Below are 19,086 nucleotides of genomic sequence, written 5' to 3' on the forward strand. Positions count from 1 at the left end.
ATTCTTAACACTCAGTGTCAAAAAATGTTTCAAATGGCGCCAAGGTTGCTATGAAACCACGAGTACTGATCTCAAATAAATGCCATTGTCAACCACCATAAATGATGTTACGCTGCATATTGAGGACATAGGACATTGCTCATCATGTGTGCTGATATCCATCTGGTAGCATCAGTCTTTTGTGGAAAAAGTTCTCCTCTGAGCTTATAAATAGAAATAAAATTCTTTGCTTGCCAATAAAGGATGGAGGAACATGACAGTCCTTTAGGAAGTCCCTTGTTTCTGCCCTCGCATACTTTCTGTATCTATCACAGAAAGGGATTTTCTTTTAAATAAATCCAGTCTGTGTTCTCTTTCCTTGTTCCAGATGGACCACGACCCCCGAAACCCAGCATATATTGCCACCCAGGGCCCTCTCCCTGCCACTGTCGCTGACTTCTGGCAGGTAAGTTAAACATCTCTTTGAAAACTGAATTTATGTTACAAGTCACATGTCTTCCTGTGCTTCTAGAAATGTAAGGTGTATAAAAATATATTGTGCTTGAGTCACAATAGGTGGGAAAACCTTCGTTCAAATGGCTTTAAAATCTAGTACATGGATATTCAAGCCGCTTACGTATGCGACAAGCCCTGCTAAAGAATAGTTGATCTGGAAATTATATAGAAAACCTCAGGCCAAAGTATTCATATTTTAGTGCCAGGTCTCCGTAATTGAACTACTGCCAAGGACTGGATGATTTTCAGAGGGCCTGACCTTCTTAAGAGCGTAGCCAGAATTCATTGTCACTTTCCAGATCAAAAAGGACCTAACACTATGTGCCGTGTATGTTTCCATTGAAACCTACTTCTCACATGTCCCAGTTCCCCCAGATGCTTAAGTTCTCATGTATTTTCCCTACCACAGGTAGCGAGCTAAAGGCTGAGTTAAGACCCTGCTGCATGAAGTTGAATAGGTGTATACTTTTTGCAGGATTGGGGCTAACGGCAGTAGTTGGTGATGCACAAACATGAGCTTACTTTGCACGCAGTTTTTTTACATGCTCCTGCGGCTCTCTGATTTGGACATACCAGGCTCAGTGCGTGCGATTGTGTGATGGATATGCTGCATTAGATATTCCTTTGTAAGTGTAAAAGTGTGCCTGAAAGCTTACTGAAGCTGTTTGGGGAGGAGATCAACTGGGGCTTACTATCAACATGAACATATGTTTTTATTTTTTGTTCTGCATTATAAATTTAGAAACTTTTGTTCTGAAGAATATCTAGGTAAAAATTTCAGAAGTGCCATTGTATTTTAGGAGCTTGCATCAGTCGAAACCGTCTTTTCCCTTCATCTGCATCACTTGGTCTATGATTAGAAAGTGTTAACTGATGCCTAGTAAAGACACTTGTCATGTCACAATTTCCTACTGTCTCTGATGAGGAACCGAGACATTTTCAAAACGTTTGATTTTAGGCTCCTCGATATTTAAATGCTCAGTCTGAGATATTTTGGGCCTGGTTTTTAGAAGGACAGAGCAAATTCTTTCTGTTTGACATCACTGGAGGTGTTGTTCTGGCTTAAATTTTCAAGTACCTTGTGATTTTTGTCTTCGGTATCTTTTTTTCTTTTGGTGAGTGGATTCCTTATATGAGGCATGATACTTGAAAATGTGTTTCTTAAGTTAAACATGTAAAATCAAATACCACGCTAGCTATTCTGTCATGATATTTTATGATTCCTAAGGCCCAGGCTTTTTATTTGTATATTTTTGCATATTTGTATATTTATATTTTTTACATTTTTACCTGTAACTGCACCTTTACATGTTGAAAAAATGTATGTTCTCATTTTTAAAGGAGTCATTTAAAGAACAAACTTTATAAGCCCTGCTGCTCACGCAGAAGTCAGAATTAATCATATCAACATAGTATGAACAACATATTTTGGTTTTCACCCTTTCTAATTTGAACAGTTAGGCAAACTGTTTGCACAGACACAGAGCGAGTAGAACTGAAATGTTGGGTTTTTGTTCTGTGATCCGGTCTTCTTCATTCCAACTTTGTACTCAAAAGTTCTCTTTCTTGACTCTTTCTTCCTGCTATTTGTGAGGGGCAGAGTCTTCGCTTTCCTTCACTTTACTTCTGCTCTTTTTAGCTATTTCTTCTCCCAGTTATCCATCAGTGAAAGTCCACTCCATCTCCCCACCAGATTTCCTCTGTACATCTCCACAGAAACCACTTGGCAACTGTGGTTCGGCTTCTGCTCAAGTGCAGCTGTGTCCATTTTTGATGTGATATCCTTTTATTATTTCTTCTAATAGGTTCCGTGGAAAAGTTTTTTTCTTGCATTTATTTTGATGATGCCTATTACTTCAACGTAACAATCTACCTATGTTAGATTGGTCCATCACCCACTTTTTTCAAATTTAAACCTCCTACAGGTCACACATCAACGTGCTGGTTCCTGTCCCAAGCTTTTATATATGGCCATGGCTCTCAACCAGGTCTAGTAAATGGGCCAAGAGTGATTAACTCCTTACAGAACACTGCGTCCATAACTGCTGAAATAGAATAGATCCATGGTACAAGTCAATAGCCACGGCTTGAGGTTGTTGTGGTTTATGCCCAGATGCAGGAGCAAGGTTTATATGGATTTTTCACCTAATAGTACCTATTTGAAAGTAAAGCATGGGAAAGCTGAACTTGTTATGGAAAATAGAGTATTAACTCCTGTCAGGACAGCATCCTTTGATGTTTACTTGAATACAGTTTTCTGTAGTTTATACGGACCACGGTGCTGCCACCAGGGATTGCTTAAAGATTCAATTATTCATTCCTGAAACATCTTCTCAGTGACTCTCCTCCCTCTCCCTCCTCCGCTTAATACCAGCTGTTGCTGAGCTCTGTTGCTTTTTTTCCCTTTTATGTGCTCAGTGAAGCAGTTTTCTGACTGATAGTGAGAAGAGTGACTGACTCCAGAGAGACCTGGGACTATTCTGCTGTTCCTTGTCTAAATGCACAATGTCATGCTTTAGCAAGTCCAACAGAAACTCTTGGAGCTTGGCGTCACCTTCTATGGCAATATTTCCTAGATGTATTGCTTCCTTTTTTTGCAGAGACTTAGCTGCTAGGATTCCCAAAAGCCTAGTTGCATGGTGGGCATCAGCCACTCCATTTTATCTTGGCTGAAAGGCTACCCCAGGAAGAAACTGTTATAATTATTTCCACTCCTATAGACATTTCAAGCTGATTTCTAGAAGACACTTGCCTACAAAGCATTTGTTTTACTTGAAAGTGTAAGACAGCTTTCTTGGCATTTACAACACAGCTGATATCCGTAATGAAATACAAACTGCTCCAGGTTTGTCCTGACTGTCTAGATTTCATGCTCAGACTACAGAGACACAGCTTCTAAACCTAGTTTCCCTTAAACTTGCATTATATTCTTCCACCCATCAGTGACTATGTCTACATTAGCAACCAGCGTGGCCCACTAAGAATGGATTTGTAGAGTGTCACAGTACTTATTTTGTAGGTTTTACTTTAGACCAACTGTTCAGTGGTCCAATGGCCAAAATGCCTGTTGGTGGTGGAGAAGGCTATGGGTGAGTCCAGAGGAAGCTTCTTCCAAAAGGAACCCAGTTCCTTAGCTCTAACACTGCTCTGCAGTGTCTGCTGCCCTTCATGTCTGTCATCTACGTGATCGTGTGGTCACATCCATTGTCTCTGTTTAAAATGAAACAGATGATATAGTTTTGGATAATCTTGTTTCCTAGTTCTGTTGGCAGGCCCCTCTAAAACCTGTTATGTTGATCCAGTGCCCAGTATTTTTGTGCAACTGCTATTAGAAACTCAGCAATCACATTCCCATTTACTGTTTTCAAGTTGCCCGGTTCTGAACAAAGATCATGGTCAGCTCAGTGTCTTCTCTTGCCCAAACTGGGCAAAGCTTTTTCATAAAATGTTGATGATGCTTTGTTCAAACTCATCTTGTTTAGCATTCTTACTACTGGTGAGCAGATCTGTGCCTAGTACCACTATGGGACCAAAGCTGGGTTTCAGTCATCTCACTAGTGACCACTTCTTGGAAGATTATGGCCTTTTTGGTAAGGTGAGGCAGATGGGCAGATATTTTTCTTCAGTACCATCTAACTTGGGCTACTAGAGCTGGCCAATAGTCTCATCATTTTCGGTACACCTTCCTATTCATTTGGGTTTGACCTGAGAGAGATTAGCTTGTTGGAAGCTTTTCTCTCAAAGATGCAGTTTTTGAGCTGGAGATAGTCCAAATTCCTGTATATGGGTCATTTTCAAATGGTATTCAAACAAGTTTTGTAAATGTTATAAAAACAGTAATGATAAAAAGGCAAGAGTCTCACTCCAGCTTTTCTAAAGGCATAAGGGCATTTCCAGGCATCAGTTTTCCACAACTGTCTTTGTCCCTCCAATTTACTTCTCCAGGTCTTTATATTCTTGGCATAACCCTCCTAAGTCAGCAAGTGCCAAGTTAGTTCCAACTTTCCTGGCTTACCTATTTCTTTGAAAACTTTCTAGCCTGCAGGAGTTGTGTTGTCAGTCATCTCATTGATCTGTTTTGCCACAGGGCTTCCTAATCTGTCTGGGTACTGTGTTTGCGGCTCAAGCAGAGATTTCATCTCTGCCTGTATGTCATCTCCTAGGCCGCTCTGGAAATTTTCCAGCTACTACTTTAATTAATTTTGAAAAGCCTCCAGCTGATTTAAGTCTTCTTTTAATTTCATCTGGTCTTGTTTTCATCTCTTTTTACCAATTACTATTTCTGAAAGATACCTCCTTCATTGATTCTATTTTGGTTCAGTGGGAATTCCACCTCACAATTCCCTTCCTTGAAAACTGGATGCCTCTGCTCGCATGGTATTAATCCATTTTTACCTGAGTGGTTAAACAATTTGCCAGGTTTGTGGGTTGTTTTCTTCTCAGCTGGAAAGAGAATTCATCCTCAGGATAGGGTTTTGCTTTGATATAGTTCCATTTTATTTACAAAGAAAGTACAGAGTTTTATTTCCTTGAACAAAGACAGAATCAAATAACAGGCAATAACTTCTTTTTTCCAAACCTCACTCACCCAGTGTTTTATCCCCAACCTCTCTTTCAGCTTTTCTTCTACCAGGATCACAATGCTAGTTTGTCAAGCTGTGCTGGTGGTTTCTTTATTCCTTTTACACATTTTTGCTGCTTATCTGGATTAATCATCTTGCCTTGATTAATGCCTCTCTCTCTGCATTAAGCATATCAATTTCTAGAGAAACTCATGGGTCCATATGCTTCACGTTTCTCTTGTTTTTGATGATAACTTCTGTAATTTCAGTTATCAGGCTCCATAAAAGAGTTTGCTTGTTTCTTACATTTATCTTGAATGAAAGGTGATGATTTTGTCCAGCAGCTTCAGTGAGATTTCACTCAGCTCTTTCACATAACGCTATTAAAATTCAACATCTCTTTGAACATAATTCAAAAGAAAGAGGATGTAGAACATTTCTGATCTATAACAAGTTTTCTCAGCAGGAGTTCCATGTTGTGAATAATTCTGGAGGCATAAAATTTTATTATTTTCCGTATGTGCTGGGTTATAATTCCATGAAGTATTTGACATGAAGTACATGTCTTAACTTGCAAAGTATTCTAAGAAGCAAGGGACGATAATATGCAAGAAACTATTCCTAGGAGTTAAGATATTTAGAACCAACTGTCTTTGCACTGAAAAATTGTTCTTAATTATGCCAGTCTCATAAATTGCATGTCTGCTAAGGTTCGTCTCCAAATGGAGATTTCTGTAGGAGGCCATAATTTTTCCCTCTGGAAAACACCCCACATTACGCCTGGCTTTCATAAATCTACCCACATTTGCCTTCCTTTCCCCTCCCCCTTTTTGGAAGGAAGTGCATTTTCATGTGTTTTTTTTTATTTTACTACAGTAAGTGAAATAGAGGGAGAGATCAGGTAGTTCCTGCCAAGTGGCTTAAGAGGATATGCTTCTTAGTTGCCTTAGAAAATCAAATCACATGTGATATATGTTTATGTCGGTATTTGCCATCTTTCTGTGATGTTCTCTCTCCATGACCAACGTAATTAATAAGTGCACGAGCACTATGTAACTTCTATGGAGGGAACAAAGAAATACGTTTTTCCTCATTTTGTAGACGTTCAATAAGGTTCAAAGCACCTACAACAGTAAGCCATGAATTAAACACAGTCACCACTTGTAGTTTGGACCAGAAAATTCCCTGGCTTTTGCCTGAATAGATCTGTAGCTTGGGCTAGATAGTTCCCCAGGTGCCTTAGTCTCTGGAGGGCTCCATTCTGTCAAGGATGGCAGAGCAGGTGCCGCTCACAAAGAGCACTGAGTCAGACACGGGACTGGGACGGCAGACTTCAGGTGTGGCCCCTTGTGGTTAGGGTGCTCCTCCAGAAAGTGAGAAAGAGCTTCATCCTGCATGTTCTGAATCAAACCCATGCTTTTCATTACCCCATCTTTCCTCCACTGTTCGCCAATATATGAAACAGTCTTGAAACTGGGAATGCTCTTCACCGTTCTTGTTAAACCTGGGCATCTATTGGCAACAAACAAAAAGCAAGCTCACTGGAGTGGACGTTTACACTGTTGTGATTAGAGGGAGTGGGGAGACCTCATCTCTGCTCCTTTGATTATTTGCTATTATTATTGCAAGACTATTAAATGTAAAGTGCAGAAGGAGTCCCAAGAGTGAAGACCAGAGCCCTAATGTGAGCCGGGGAGTTCCATTGCCATTTGCTTTTCGTTGCCTCCAGTCCTGCATTTCTTAATCTAAAACTATTTTTAGAATAATTTTTCTCTACCCATATTCAGGAGTATATTATCAGCGTCAGTTCAAAAACTGACTATTGTTTTCCTCCTAGATCACGCTGGCATGTAAGAACCCAATTCCTGGGGTGCAGTCATGAGGACATGATAAATCTTTGCATGTCTGTTTGGCAACGTTCCCTTCTCTCTTCCAGTTTTGGAATTCAACAAAAGAAATACAAAATACTGTCAGTTGATTGTTTCCTGTGTAAAAAGGATTAGTCAGCAGTGGGCAAATCCCATTGGGCAGGATACGATGTCCCTGTAGCTGAATGAGTCTCCCTGCAAAACCAGCGTTCCAAACCCAAGGGCTGTGTAAGAACAACTGTACCAAACCCTCCCCCGCTCTAGTTGTGGGTTTCTGTGCTCCCAGTTCAGCATGTTTTGTGAGTGCTGAAATTAATTTACAGACTAAATTATTTTTCTGCATTTTGTTCTTCTGTGCAGAACACAGCGCTTTCAAGCAGTCTTGATTCCCAAGTTTTATTTTCGTTGCCTGGAATGGGACTTCCTGCATGTCTAATCAGTTCTCACCTTCAGAAAGACGAGCAGATGAAAAGCGACACAAAGCAATTCAATGTGTAAAATATGCATATTTTAATTTAATAAAAGAAAAACAGCAAGGGAGAGATAGGCACAGAACAGTAGCCCCTAGAGCTCTAGTAACTTGTCAAGCCACGTGAAATAAATATAGCGTTTGGAATTCCGTAGGCGTTCGGTAAAGGAGTGTGCGTTCACCATGCTCACTTTTAATTATGGCTCTGGTTGGAGAAGGCATTTACAAGTGGTCCTTTTAAAATTTCTATCCCTTTATTGTTTAGACTCCACCTTTCCAATATTAAAGTGAAAAGCTAATTACTGGTGATTTTGGTGGACTTTCCCTCCTTAATGTGGTTTTGTCAGCACTTCAAGAGTAAATAGTGCTCATATTTAAATTATTTAATAATAAGGCTTGAGTTAGGAGTCTACTGAGAGGAATAAGAGCAGTTTATGTCTCTCTGAGAAGGCAGAAGTTATTGCAACACATACAGTCACCTTGAGTTTGCCTTTCCCATTGACTTCCAAACAAGTGTTGCTGTAACACCAGGGACGTAACACACGGAGCAGCCTGACTACCAAGTATTTACATATGGTCCTCTCTGAAGCTGTCTTTTCAACTGCAAGAGTGAGATTTTTATTTTTTTTTAATTAAACATATATTGTCGATCGTTAATTCTTCAACCTACAGATTTGTTTAGCTGTCTGGTACAGCTATGACTTTGCAGATGGCAACTCTAACTTTGCCAGATTTGACCCACTTCATATCAAAAGGTTAAGTCATTTTCAAACAAAACGTTTCACACAAAAAAAAAAAGTTGCTTTTTGCCTGGCAAAATTGCGAAGTTCTAGTTGATAACAAAAATCTAAATTCCCTCCCATTTATGTTTTTTCAGTTAAAAGTTCCGCCTCCCCCCCCCCCCCCCCCGGCTTTCTTGTAGCCATTAAAACATTAGGGTTTGGTTTTAAAATATTCCAGACAATGACATTTTCTGACTGTCTCCATTCAATACAGCATTTCCTATTTCCAATGGAGAACTTGAAAGGAATCATAGTTGAGTTAATTACTTTCCAGATACGTAATAGGATGAACATCATCTGATCCAGCAAGGGTTAGTACCTTGCTTTGTTGTTGGTTTAGGAGTTGTGTTTATTCATGTAGAATTTTGATTATCGTTACAAATTCTTTAGGTTTTGTTTGCTTGTTTGTCTGCTGTTCTAAATAGTTGCATTTACCAACTATTTGGAAAGCCTAAAAGATGGATTCTTCAGTTTACTGGAGATCTCTTCCAGAATGCAGCTGGTGTGATTAGCCTGTTATTTTTAGTGAACAGGCTGGATTTAACTGATTAGCCCATCTATTTTCTACTTCTAAATCATCACATTTTAGAAACTTCTCCATCAGTCCCTGTCAAAAGAAGAGTGTCTGGTCGGAGCACATGTCTTGTCATTTCCCCATCACTAAAATAAAGACAAAAATGACTGAAAAAGGAGTTTGGGGTGGATCATTTGTTATAAAAAGAAGCTTAAAAATCAAGTGTCTGAAAAAAACTGAAGGGATTCATATAACCATTTTGTTTACAAGCTGGTAAACAGGGAAATTTTAAAATACAAGCTTTCAAAAACTGGTGTTTTATTGGATTCGTGGCAGTCTTGTGGCACTGAGTCTCCTATTTGTGACTTTATTTTTCTCCTTACTAGAAAAACCAATTCTGTGCTCCTTTGCAAGTAATTCGTACTAAATATAATTCATCCCAATGCAGAAGTCCTTTGTACGGGACTGGCACACTAGATAACCACAGCATGAGGTCTCTACACGTGGTGGATTTCGTCAACAGGGAATCCTGCGGATGTCGAACGCACTGCTCGGCTTTGGGTTGCAGGATTCAGCCTTTCATATGCAATAAATGGAAAGGGAGAGTGTTATTCTTGTCTAAGAAATGTTTTGAGAATGATGCATACAGCAGAACCTCATTAAAGATCATTAACATGTTACTCTCTAGGCATATAGGCTGAAGGTAGACATGTCACACAACGTTATATACACTGTCTTCCCTTTTCGGCAAAGCAGCGTCGCAGAGCTCCGTGGTGAGCCCCTATACGTAACTCAGACTTTATCACTTCCATTCAGAAGACTCCATTCAACATTTCTTCTTCTGGAAGTATTACCATAAATTACAAACATGAAACTGACTGTTCTCAGTGATCTAAATAAGTTTAGGTTTATATGTTACATGTATTATATTTTTTTATATATATGCATATATGTGTGTGTGTGTGTATATATATATATATATAAAAACAGAATTTTATATATATTTAGCTTTTATAGACACTTAGAGTCTAAGACTAAATTTTGCTAGGCTCTACCCAAAAAGAAAAACCTCTGTCCTGAGGACCTTACGTTCTCTTTATTCTTATGTCACATGCATTGACTTACTTTCAATTGTGCAAGCATACAAAGTTCAGAATTACGTTAATTGCTACGAATTTGCAACTGAACCTTCTCCTTTATTCACCAAGCCCAGCTGAAATGTGTCTTTGGTAATCAGAGGCCCTTCTCTGAAGGCTGTACTGGGATTGCGCAGACCGGGTCTGTGCTACCTGTTCCTTCATTAATTACAAAGACACACTCCTTGGGGACACTTTCTAGCACGTGGCCATGTCTGGACACTCTGAGCACAGCAAAGTGTTAGGTGTTGGGAGATGTGGCTTCTGAAAAACCCATCACCAAGTTAAAGACGGGGCGGTGAACAGGCAACAGTCTGAAACTCTGAACTGCCTTTCAACCTTCTGTGTTATTTGGAAAGAAACCCAGGTAACAACCTGATGGTCTCATATTTAAGTTATCAAGGAGACAAAGAAAATGCTGTATTCCTCCAGTCACAGGCTGTGAGTCTTAGTGAAAATCCCCTCCCAATGGTAAGCGCAGGAGATGCAGTGACAATTGCTTGTAACAGGGATGACGGCCCTGGATTGTATTGCCTTCTTGATTTAGTAGACTTGACTCCTACATTTTCGCACAATGACCTATAAGAAATATTATACCCCAGAGTAACTTTGAAATTGTTTGTTTAAATTAACTTTCATTTGGATTTATGCTTAATGAAATCTTCAGAGATGCAGACAGCCCTTCTCTAATGAAAAGCTGTATCTTTGAACCAATGAACAGGGTTGCCAAACTGTAAGGATTCCTCTCTAAACGAGTGGGCTTTTATAATGTTACACTTGGGTGGCACAAGCAGAGTGCTAGATGATTAGTTTATGGTCTAGATCATTGTATTTTTATTACACTCATAAAAACTGTGTTTCTCCTCATTTTCGTAATGGCTTCAATGAGCTTCTATACCTTCTAGAGGCCCATTAAATCGTTATGTGATGAAAGTACTGATTTAGTGGGGCTAGTTTTAAAGTAAGATACATGTTTTGAATTCTTATCGTAGTCTGATTGTTGACTAAAAAAAGGTGAAACTATGTTAGAATGAATGAAATCTGCGTCCTCTTCCTTACATACAAAGAAGGTTCCCAGCTGTGGCCTAAAACAAATGCAATACAAAAAAGGTACAAATGATAAATCTACGTCTGTCTATAAAATAAATGATCTATCAATTTAAAGTATTTTTGCTAGTTTTGTGGCATTGTGAGTTTTAACAGGAGGATGAGTGCATTACAGATATTTTTAGTTAAAACATCTTTTTAAGGAAAAAAAGATAAGAAAGATTATTTTTATTCATTACATTCAACTGTAATTTTTTTCCCCTGCTTCTATTCAAAAGTATAAATAACGCTATTCTGTGCAAACCCTAGGTTCATTTCTCTAAATAATTCTAACCTAGTTTTAAAAGTTGTTTTAATTATGTTGCAAAATGAAAAAAAAAAGGAAGAAAAGCATTATTTGTTTTCTATATGCAAGCTATTCTTGTAAGAGAAGACAACATCATTATCCATGAATGGGAAACCTTTTTATTTGATATGTAATTAAAAAAAATAATCCTCGAATTGAATGTATCATCTCATCTTTGCACAGTTTAGACAAAGGCCTTTTTTGTTTACGAAATTTACATGTCAATACGGTTGCTTATAAATATTTCTGTGAAATAAACATAACCCTTCACAAAAAGAGCAGTTTACTCTTCATTCAGTAATTTTATATGCTAGCAAAAAGACAATGAAAGTTGTATGCAAATATAACATCAATGTACAGCATAATAATAACAACAGTTTTTAGTGATTATGCTGCTTGGTATTAATTCATAGGAGCCTTTTTGTTCAGCCGTGGGCTGTGTTTGGAACAGAGATACGCCAGGCCAGAGCATCTCTGCTTGTTCTGCGGTTTGTGGGAGACATCCACAAATCTTTTAGTTGAGGATGCGCTGGATTCCTGTATCCTGCTCTGTAGCTGGTCTAAATTCTAAAGCGGTCGTGCTGGTAGGGAGGATGCACCGTTTCCCTCTGCTCCTGCTGTACCTGCGCTCTGTGAGTGCACGGTGTGCAGCAGGGGTTGGGTTTTCCTTCCACCTCAAAAAAAAAAAAAAAAAAAAAAAAAAAAAAGGAAAGTGAAAAAAGAGAGACAGAAAAATGGCAGGGGAGGGGGGGAGGGGACAAAAAAAATTAAGGAATGAAAAACAAAAGAAAAAAGATAAAGGAAAATAAAAGAGTAAAAATAAAGAAAAAGAAGGGAATAAAGAAGGAAAAATGAAAGGAAAGAAAGAAAAAAGGAAGAAAGGAAGGAGGAAGAAAGAGAAAGTAATGCACATTTGGAATAAATCTTTTATAAATGTGCTTTTGGAGAGACGATTTCTCCATCTGAAGTATTTCTTCAAGAACGGATTTGGTTTGGTTTTTTCCTACCTTTTCCTCCTTACTCTCGTTCAGATGCAACTTTTATGGTTGTTTCAGCAACGCAGCACTTTAATGGCTTTTGCTACGTGGCAAACTGTGAAAAGACACAGGGCTGAGGACACAAACAGGTTTCAGTACGTGCGACTTCAGTGGATCCATGCTGTTTACTAACAAATATCAAATCCCAAATAGTTGTGTGTTCTGCAAGTATTGTTCAGTGTTCCCTTTGTGGATCTAAAAGTTTGACAGAAAAGCAGATGAAAACGGTACCAGGAACGAGGAGAGATTTTGTGGAAGACCCAAATTGAAATCGCTGGAAATTCTTTAATATTTCATGGACGCCTGCAAAATATGGTGCCAGTTTATTCAGGGATTTGAAAGCAGCTGCAGAGTAAAAGTGTCTAATGAAAATGAAATAAATTTCCTGTGAATGGAATAAATTTTGATTGTGTGTCTGAGTGCAGTAATTATACATGTCACGCAGTAATTAGGCAGTCACAATGTGGCCACGGTGTCTTTCTTTGTCTGCAGATGGTCTGGGAGAACGGCTGTGTCGTTATTGTCATGCTGACACCCCTCGCCGAAAACGGAGTCAAACAGTGCTACCACTATTGGCCAGACGAAGGGTCAAACCTCTACCACATCTATGAGGTACCTAAACAACATATCTGGTTGTAAACGTGACAGTAAGTGTCCGGGTTGATTTCCTATGGGGCAGAACGGTGTTTAAGCCGATCTAACCTGGAGGTCGAGCCGAGGGCTCTTAAATACTTTTCATGTGCCTTCCAGTAGCTTTAGATTTGTGAAAAATTCGAAGGCAGTTTTAATAGCAACGTAGTTTCCGCTGCATAAAATCTGGTCAATAATGAGCCAAGTATTACAATGAAAAAAGGACAACAATTTTGTTTTTCAAACGGCTTTGCAAGTGGTTAAAATGTGAAACTGTGTATTTATATTTTATAGGAAAACAGTATTTTTAGAACTAGTGAATTTTGCCTTAGGAAAGCCCTATGTATGTCATTGCAGAAAAGCCTCTGTGTAGCTTTAGTAATTAATGCTACCTATTTTTACCTCTTACTTCAGACGCAACAACAAATACATATTTTTATTTTCTGCTTTACATTTCTAGCTCAAAATGTCGTATCACCAGTTTTGTCGAAATGTACCATTGACAACGTCTGTCAGATTTTTTCCAGTTGTCCATATTAGAGGAAGAAAATAATACCACAGTGCCAAATAAGAAGAATAGAAAAATGTGAAGAAATAACGGTTGTTTAAACTAAAATGTGAACAAACTCATTTTTTGGAAAGATGAACTCTGCAAATAAGTTGCATTTTTTAATGCTTGTGTTTCCTCCTAGCTGAAGAACCTGACTTTTCGCTTCTCATGTGAATTCAACTCAGATTTTTAAGACCGCTGAGGGCGGCCTGGGCAATGCATTGTGGGCATTTCTGAGTAGAAAGCGACTGGCAATCTGACATATTTTCAGGCAGTGTCTTTTGTATTCACGTAATGATACAAAGTTTCAATTTAGTGATTTTTTTTGCTTTTGCATTAAAACTGTCAAGAATGGGTTTTTTAGGTTTTCAGTGAAATAGAAGTGGCAGCTAACCCCTTCCTGACAACTACGCTGATTGCTAAATTAAAAAAAATATTTTCCCAGCAATGGCCAATTTGCTAATAAAACCAAAACTTCCGTGCAGTTCCTTCATCCCAGACATCTTACCCCCCTGCAATCCTGAAGACGCGGCTTGCAACCGAAATTGCTGATCTGCGTTTGTTCCTTCCTGTGGGGTGTAGGTAAACCTTGTCTCTGAGCACATCTGGTGCGAGGATTTCCTCGTGAGGAGCTTCTACCTGAAGAACCTGCAGACGAACGAGACCCGCACAGTGACACAGTTCCACTTCCTCAGCTGGAACGATCAGAGGGTTCCTGCTTCCACAAGATCACTTCTGGATTTCCGCAGGTAAAGCACAACGTATGACAGTTCATGTAAGACGCTACACATCTGAGGAACTAAACTAGTCCTTTTAATTGTCCTTTAAATATTTCTGGTTTGAAAGGGGGGTCCTCAGCCTGTGATGCCACAATGCTACGCTAACACACAAATCTGCAGTAGGTTGATGGTTCGTGTTGTCTCACACATAGATGTTGCCTGGTTTTAAGACATACCCCTTCCCCATTTAGAGATCAACACCTTTCTTCCCTTCATACAGCCCCTCAGTGCTTCTGTATTTCTTTGTTTTATGAGTATTTATCCATTCTGCAACTTCCAGGCTTTTTTGGATGCCCCTACCCCACCCCCCGTGAAACTTATTGCAGGAATCTCACAAATAAATTATGTACTATGAGCACGCTTTAAAAAAAAGAAAAAAGTCACGATGGAGTCATATGGCAATAATGGCATTCCCATGGGAGTGTTTGCTCGTACGGATCAAACAGTGAGGACTCTAGACTTTCCTTGGCTGCAGGAAGGTGGAAATTTGAGAAAGCGGATGAAAACATTGACAAAGCATACCCTCTGGAATTTTAAAGAAAGTCAATGTGGCTTTAAAATACAAATATACAGAGGGAAAACCTGTGAAAGTCCTTGCCACCTTCTCTAATGTTTGCTGTGTCTATCTAAATTTTAATTTGAAAATTAAAGCCATGCATGATAAATACTGGAGCGAAATAATCTTCATTTGATTGCAAACCGTGCCCAGTGCATTGTGTGTAGGTGTTAGCGTGTATCAGCTAATCCACAGCGATGCGCTTATGACTAATGAAAAGAATCTCCGGGAGGTTTGGGGAGTTGGTTCTCATTCCGCAAGCGGCCTGTGGGATCGCGTGTTTCCCTCCCTGTGCTGCAACATTATCTACAACCCCCCAAAGCGATTATAAGGGGCTCGGTGCTCAAAAGGTCCAAATTTGCTTCTTTCTATAAGTGCTGGAAGCTCTGGCTGATGCCAGTCGGAGTTATGCGTCTGCACCTGAGGGGAGAAGCTGGCGTGTATCCACCGAGAGCTCGTTGCCCAGTTGGCAACATTTTACCCTTAAAATTTTAGGACTTGAATGCCACCCTTCATCCACCAGTATTCTTGTGTGTATTGCAAGGCTTTTGAAAGCAGAGAGTCACCTCACACGGTGCAGGTCGAGTAACGGAGAGCAGCTGCACTGAGGCTGTAGGAGCGATGGCTAGGTAAGAAAATCAGGACATGCTACAGAGCCGCAATGCAAATGAAGGAGCGGAGGAAGGAAGCACGGTTATAGGACGGAGTTGAAATTGTAATTGAATTTTCAAGGTTTTCTTCTCTGGGTTCAAACTTTAATGTGATTTCCATAGGTTGATTTCCCTTCGCTTGTGGTACCGTGGAAGTTGCCTGTAGTGAATTTGTGTAGTGAAAATTCTGAATTGGTTCCATTAAGCTGTGCGAGGCTGCAGCACGGAGCCAACACAGCGCCCCATTTTGCTCTTTTTGAAGTTAGTGGGAAATCTGCTAGCAATTCTAACTAGGCTATAAATGAGCCTGTACAGCCAGGCCATCTGAAATTGGGAGCACCTCGACTCCAACTTGCTTCTGTAAGAATTGAGGTCCCTGCGTGAACCGCGGGATTAGGTCTACACTAAGTCGCAGTTCACATCGCCAAGAAAGCACTGCTTAGAGGGACATTGTGTAAGGGTTAAATAGCCATGTTGAAGAGGTGTTGTGCGATACTTCGAAAAAGAAAAATTATAACTAGATGAGAAAAGTAGTGGAGCTGCCATTCTTTGTATTTAAAGCCAGTATGGGAATGAACCTGTTAAGATTTAATTGAATTCTGAGTGTTCATTTAATATGTATTCACAGTCCAGTGTAGGGTACTGTAATCATTTGCTACGTGCAGATTTTGTACAATGAACTCATAATACTGAATGCATAGTAAAATTCCGCCTGAAAAGGAATTTTGGCATGCACAATAGCTGGTCTGTGAATCTCAGTTTTCTTGGTCATCTGATGTTGCTGCTTTTTTAACGACCAAAAAAAAAACAACTAATGCACTGTTGCTGAAATAATGTATTTGGAATTCATTTATACAATACATGTTTTGCACCTGAAGCTTCCTATTTAAAGTACAAACTCTGCTGGATTACGACAGCTGAGTCATAAAGCCCCCAGAATAAACGTCTGACAGCACTACCATACTCGGAGTAGGGTAGTGCTAGGAAGGGGCTGCTCTCATTTCTTTTAATCTATCTGTTTTTATGTGCATTCAGTGTGTTTGTATATATATATATATGGATATGTGTGTATATTTATATATTCACATACATATATGAAATTAAGCATATACATAACCAACCCTCTATTTTTTATAATTCATCACCAAGAAAAATTGGATTCCCAAAATTACCTTGCCCAGAGTCTGTGGAAATATGGACCTTAAAATTTTTATTGAAGTAAATTTTGCGAGTCTCTTTGAAAACTGAAAGCTTACATTTTTCTTACTATGTATCAGACAGTGTTTTAGATGATTTTGCATTTAGCAGATATACTAAACCTTGCGGAATAATCTATCATACTTTCATAATGTAGGTATAAATTGCCAAAAAGAGATTATTCTATATATTTAAAAAATTTGTGCAAAAGACAGTCCCTGAGAGGTGAGGCTACTGTAGAAACCACTGGTCAGTTTTACATGCTTCTGGAGTCCTAATTTCATTTTGAACAATAGACCAATCATTATTGCTCTGGACTAGCTTGTTAGTCATGCACTGATATGTGTAATTAAATATTTCTTGAGCCCAGAGGGAGCACATTTACACTTTAAAGAGGGACTGCTAAGCTAAAAGATAATTAGCATCACATGTGAGGGCTTTGCTTAAAATATATATCTATTATGCTATCACTTCTCGCTGTGTGCAATGGCATTTACTAACACTGCTCACTTTAAAAACGGACAAATTCTTATTTTGCCAGCTAATTAGCGGTTGCCAGTGTCATTTTTGTGATGTTGCAGCTAGTAATATGAGCCCAGTTGCATAGTCACAAAAGTGATCATTGGAAACTGTGACTCTGCTGCAGGGACAATGTGGGAAACCCCTTTTCTGAGCCTCTAACGACCTCTGACCTTTGCTTGCTGATGGTTTGCATGTTGATTTCTTTTTCACTCAATGAGCCAAGGGTTGGTTTGTATTACTAATCATTCTTTCTAAGTTAATTCTTCCTGTATATGTATATATATATAAAATATATATTTTCTTCAACATTCAAGAACTTTGCTTACTGATGAATTTTCAGCTCACTCTCATTAGCCAGAACTAAGAATGAAATGAGATGTTGCTGCACTTCTAAATATTTTCATAAACTATATATAGACAAAGCTATGAACCAGCTGGATTGAAACCCTTTGTTTTAATGTGTGTTCTGAAATGTGTGATAATGAAAATGTTTGAAACGCCTTCAATAAAACTGACAAACATAAGATGTCTTTCCCTAACGTGTGTCTCTGGCTGTCTGATTTACTGGGAGGTCTGATTTACTGATAGGTTTAGATCGAGTTTGTCATTGAAATTCTATTAAGACACTGGTAGACGGGTAGTCACAACATGCAAATATCATATTAGTGGTGCCATACAAGGAACAAAGGAACCACACAAGCAGAAAAAGAAATGGTAAATACCCCTCTCTAGCTATTAGCTTTTATTTAATACTTTAAATGCAGGAATGACTCTTTACGAATGCACATGATGGGGGGTGGGAGGAGGATGACCAGCTGCACGTAGGGAAATGCAGACTGACCGTATCACATGTTTTTACAGACATTTCAAATAAATTACTATACAATACAAAAAATAAATATCAGGCTTTTTGTTGTATAGAAGGAGTTGATCCTCAGCTATGACCATCACAAATTGAATGATTCATTCCTGTGTCAACTCTACTGCAGCTTAAGTCATTGAAGTTTTGGTTGGTAGTGCCTGTGTATACATGCATTTATGGACATATAAATGGTCCATTTGACTTCTAAAGTCAGGTGCTTCTCAATGACTTACCACTTATTTCATAGAAACTTGTTCTACTGCATTAATTACTTACGTCCAAGGAATATAAATAGAGACAGAATGTCTCTGCAAGTATGATTTATATCAGTAAGCAGATGAGTAAGAAATGTGAAAAATTCCTGAATTCTAATGTGTAAAGGGAATCATTACAGGAACTTAATGTTGTTATCAAGTTTGGTTAGATTCTTAAATAATAAAAAGTAGAATGTGAAAACACAGTTTCATGGGACACCACCACCGTCTCCGTAGTCTGTTTGGGTTGAGTTCCAGGTATCCCGGCTCCCTGTCAGATTTAGAAGTTTAGGCATCTTCAGGCTATACTGTAAGCAATGTTTAAAGATATATGCATGTTTTCACAGCACAGATGTTAGTGAATAGATGAACAGCCAAGAACTAAATGATTCAGTAGGTTAGTTATGCTTTAAAATTCATAATAACATCGTACCACAGTTGCCAAATTCCAGCAGCTCTGTTCAGTTTAGCAGTCAGGACCCAGGGTAACGCTTGCGCCAAACTGGGTACTATTGGAGGGTCTGGGCACCCCTTGGAAGCTGCCCTGTGAAATGGTTTCATAGGAGACCTTCTAGCTCCAGTAAACTCAAACATCTCATCAAGGAAATTAAATGAAAGGTTTTAATTTCTTGAAGCAGCGCCTTCCCATTTTAGCGTTTATTCAGCTTGCCTTGTTACCATATGTGTGCATATTTTATGTTTTTTGGGGCCTGTAACATACTTGACATGCAAAATATATCCTAGAGCAGAAGAGACCATTTGGGATTTTGGTTTTTGTAAGGCAATTTAAATAGATTTAAACCAATTTTGTGGGCTCTGTTCTTAGACTG

At 38.9% G+C, this 19,086-nt stretch overlaps 1 protein-coding gene across 1 annotated transcript in view; it reads left to right on the forward strand.

Annotated features, from left to right (window-relative positions):
• Positions 1-19,086, forward strand: part of PTPRN2 (protein tyrosine phosphatase receptor type N2) — a 663,063-nt gene that overhangs the window by 614,592 nt on the left and 29,385 nt on the right. The window contains exons 20-22 of the mRNA XM_054190602.1: positions 368-445; positions 12,749-12,868; positions 14,019-14,185. Of these exons, the coding sequence (XP_054046577.1) occupies positions 368-445; positions 12,749-12,868; positions 14,019-14,185 (365 nt within the window). The remainder of the gene's footprint in view (positions 1-367; positions 446-12,748; positions 12,869-14,018; positions 14,186-19,086) is intronic.

The sequence above is a fragment of the Rissa tridactyla genome, chromosome 2 (genome assembly GCF_028500815.1).
Source record: "Rissa tridactyla isolate bRisTri1 chromosome 2, bRisTri1.patW.cur.20221130, whole genome shotgun sequence".
In the NCBI taxonomy this organism is placed as follows: domain Eukaryota; kingdom Metazoa; phylum Chordata; class Aves; order Charadriiformes; family Laridae; genus Rissa; species Rissa tridactyla.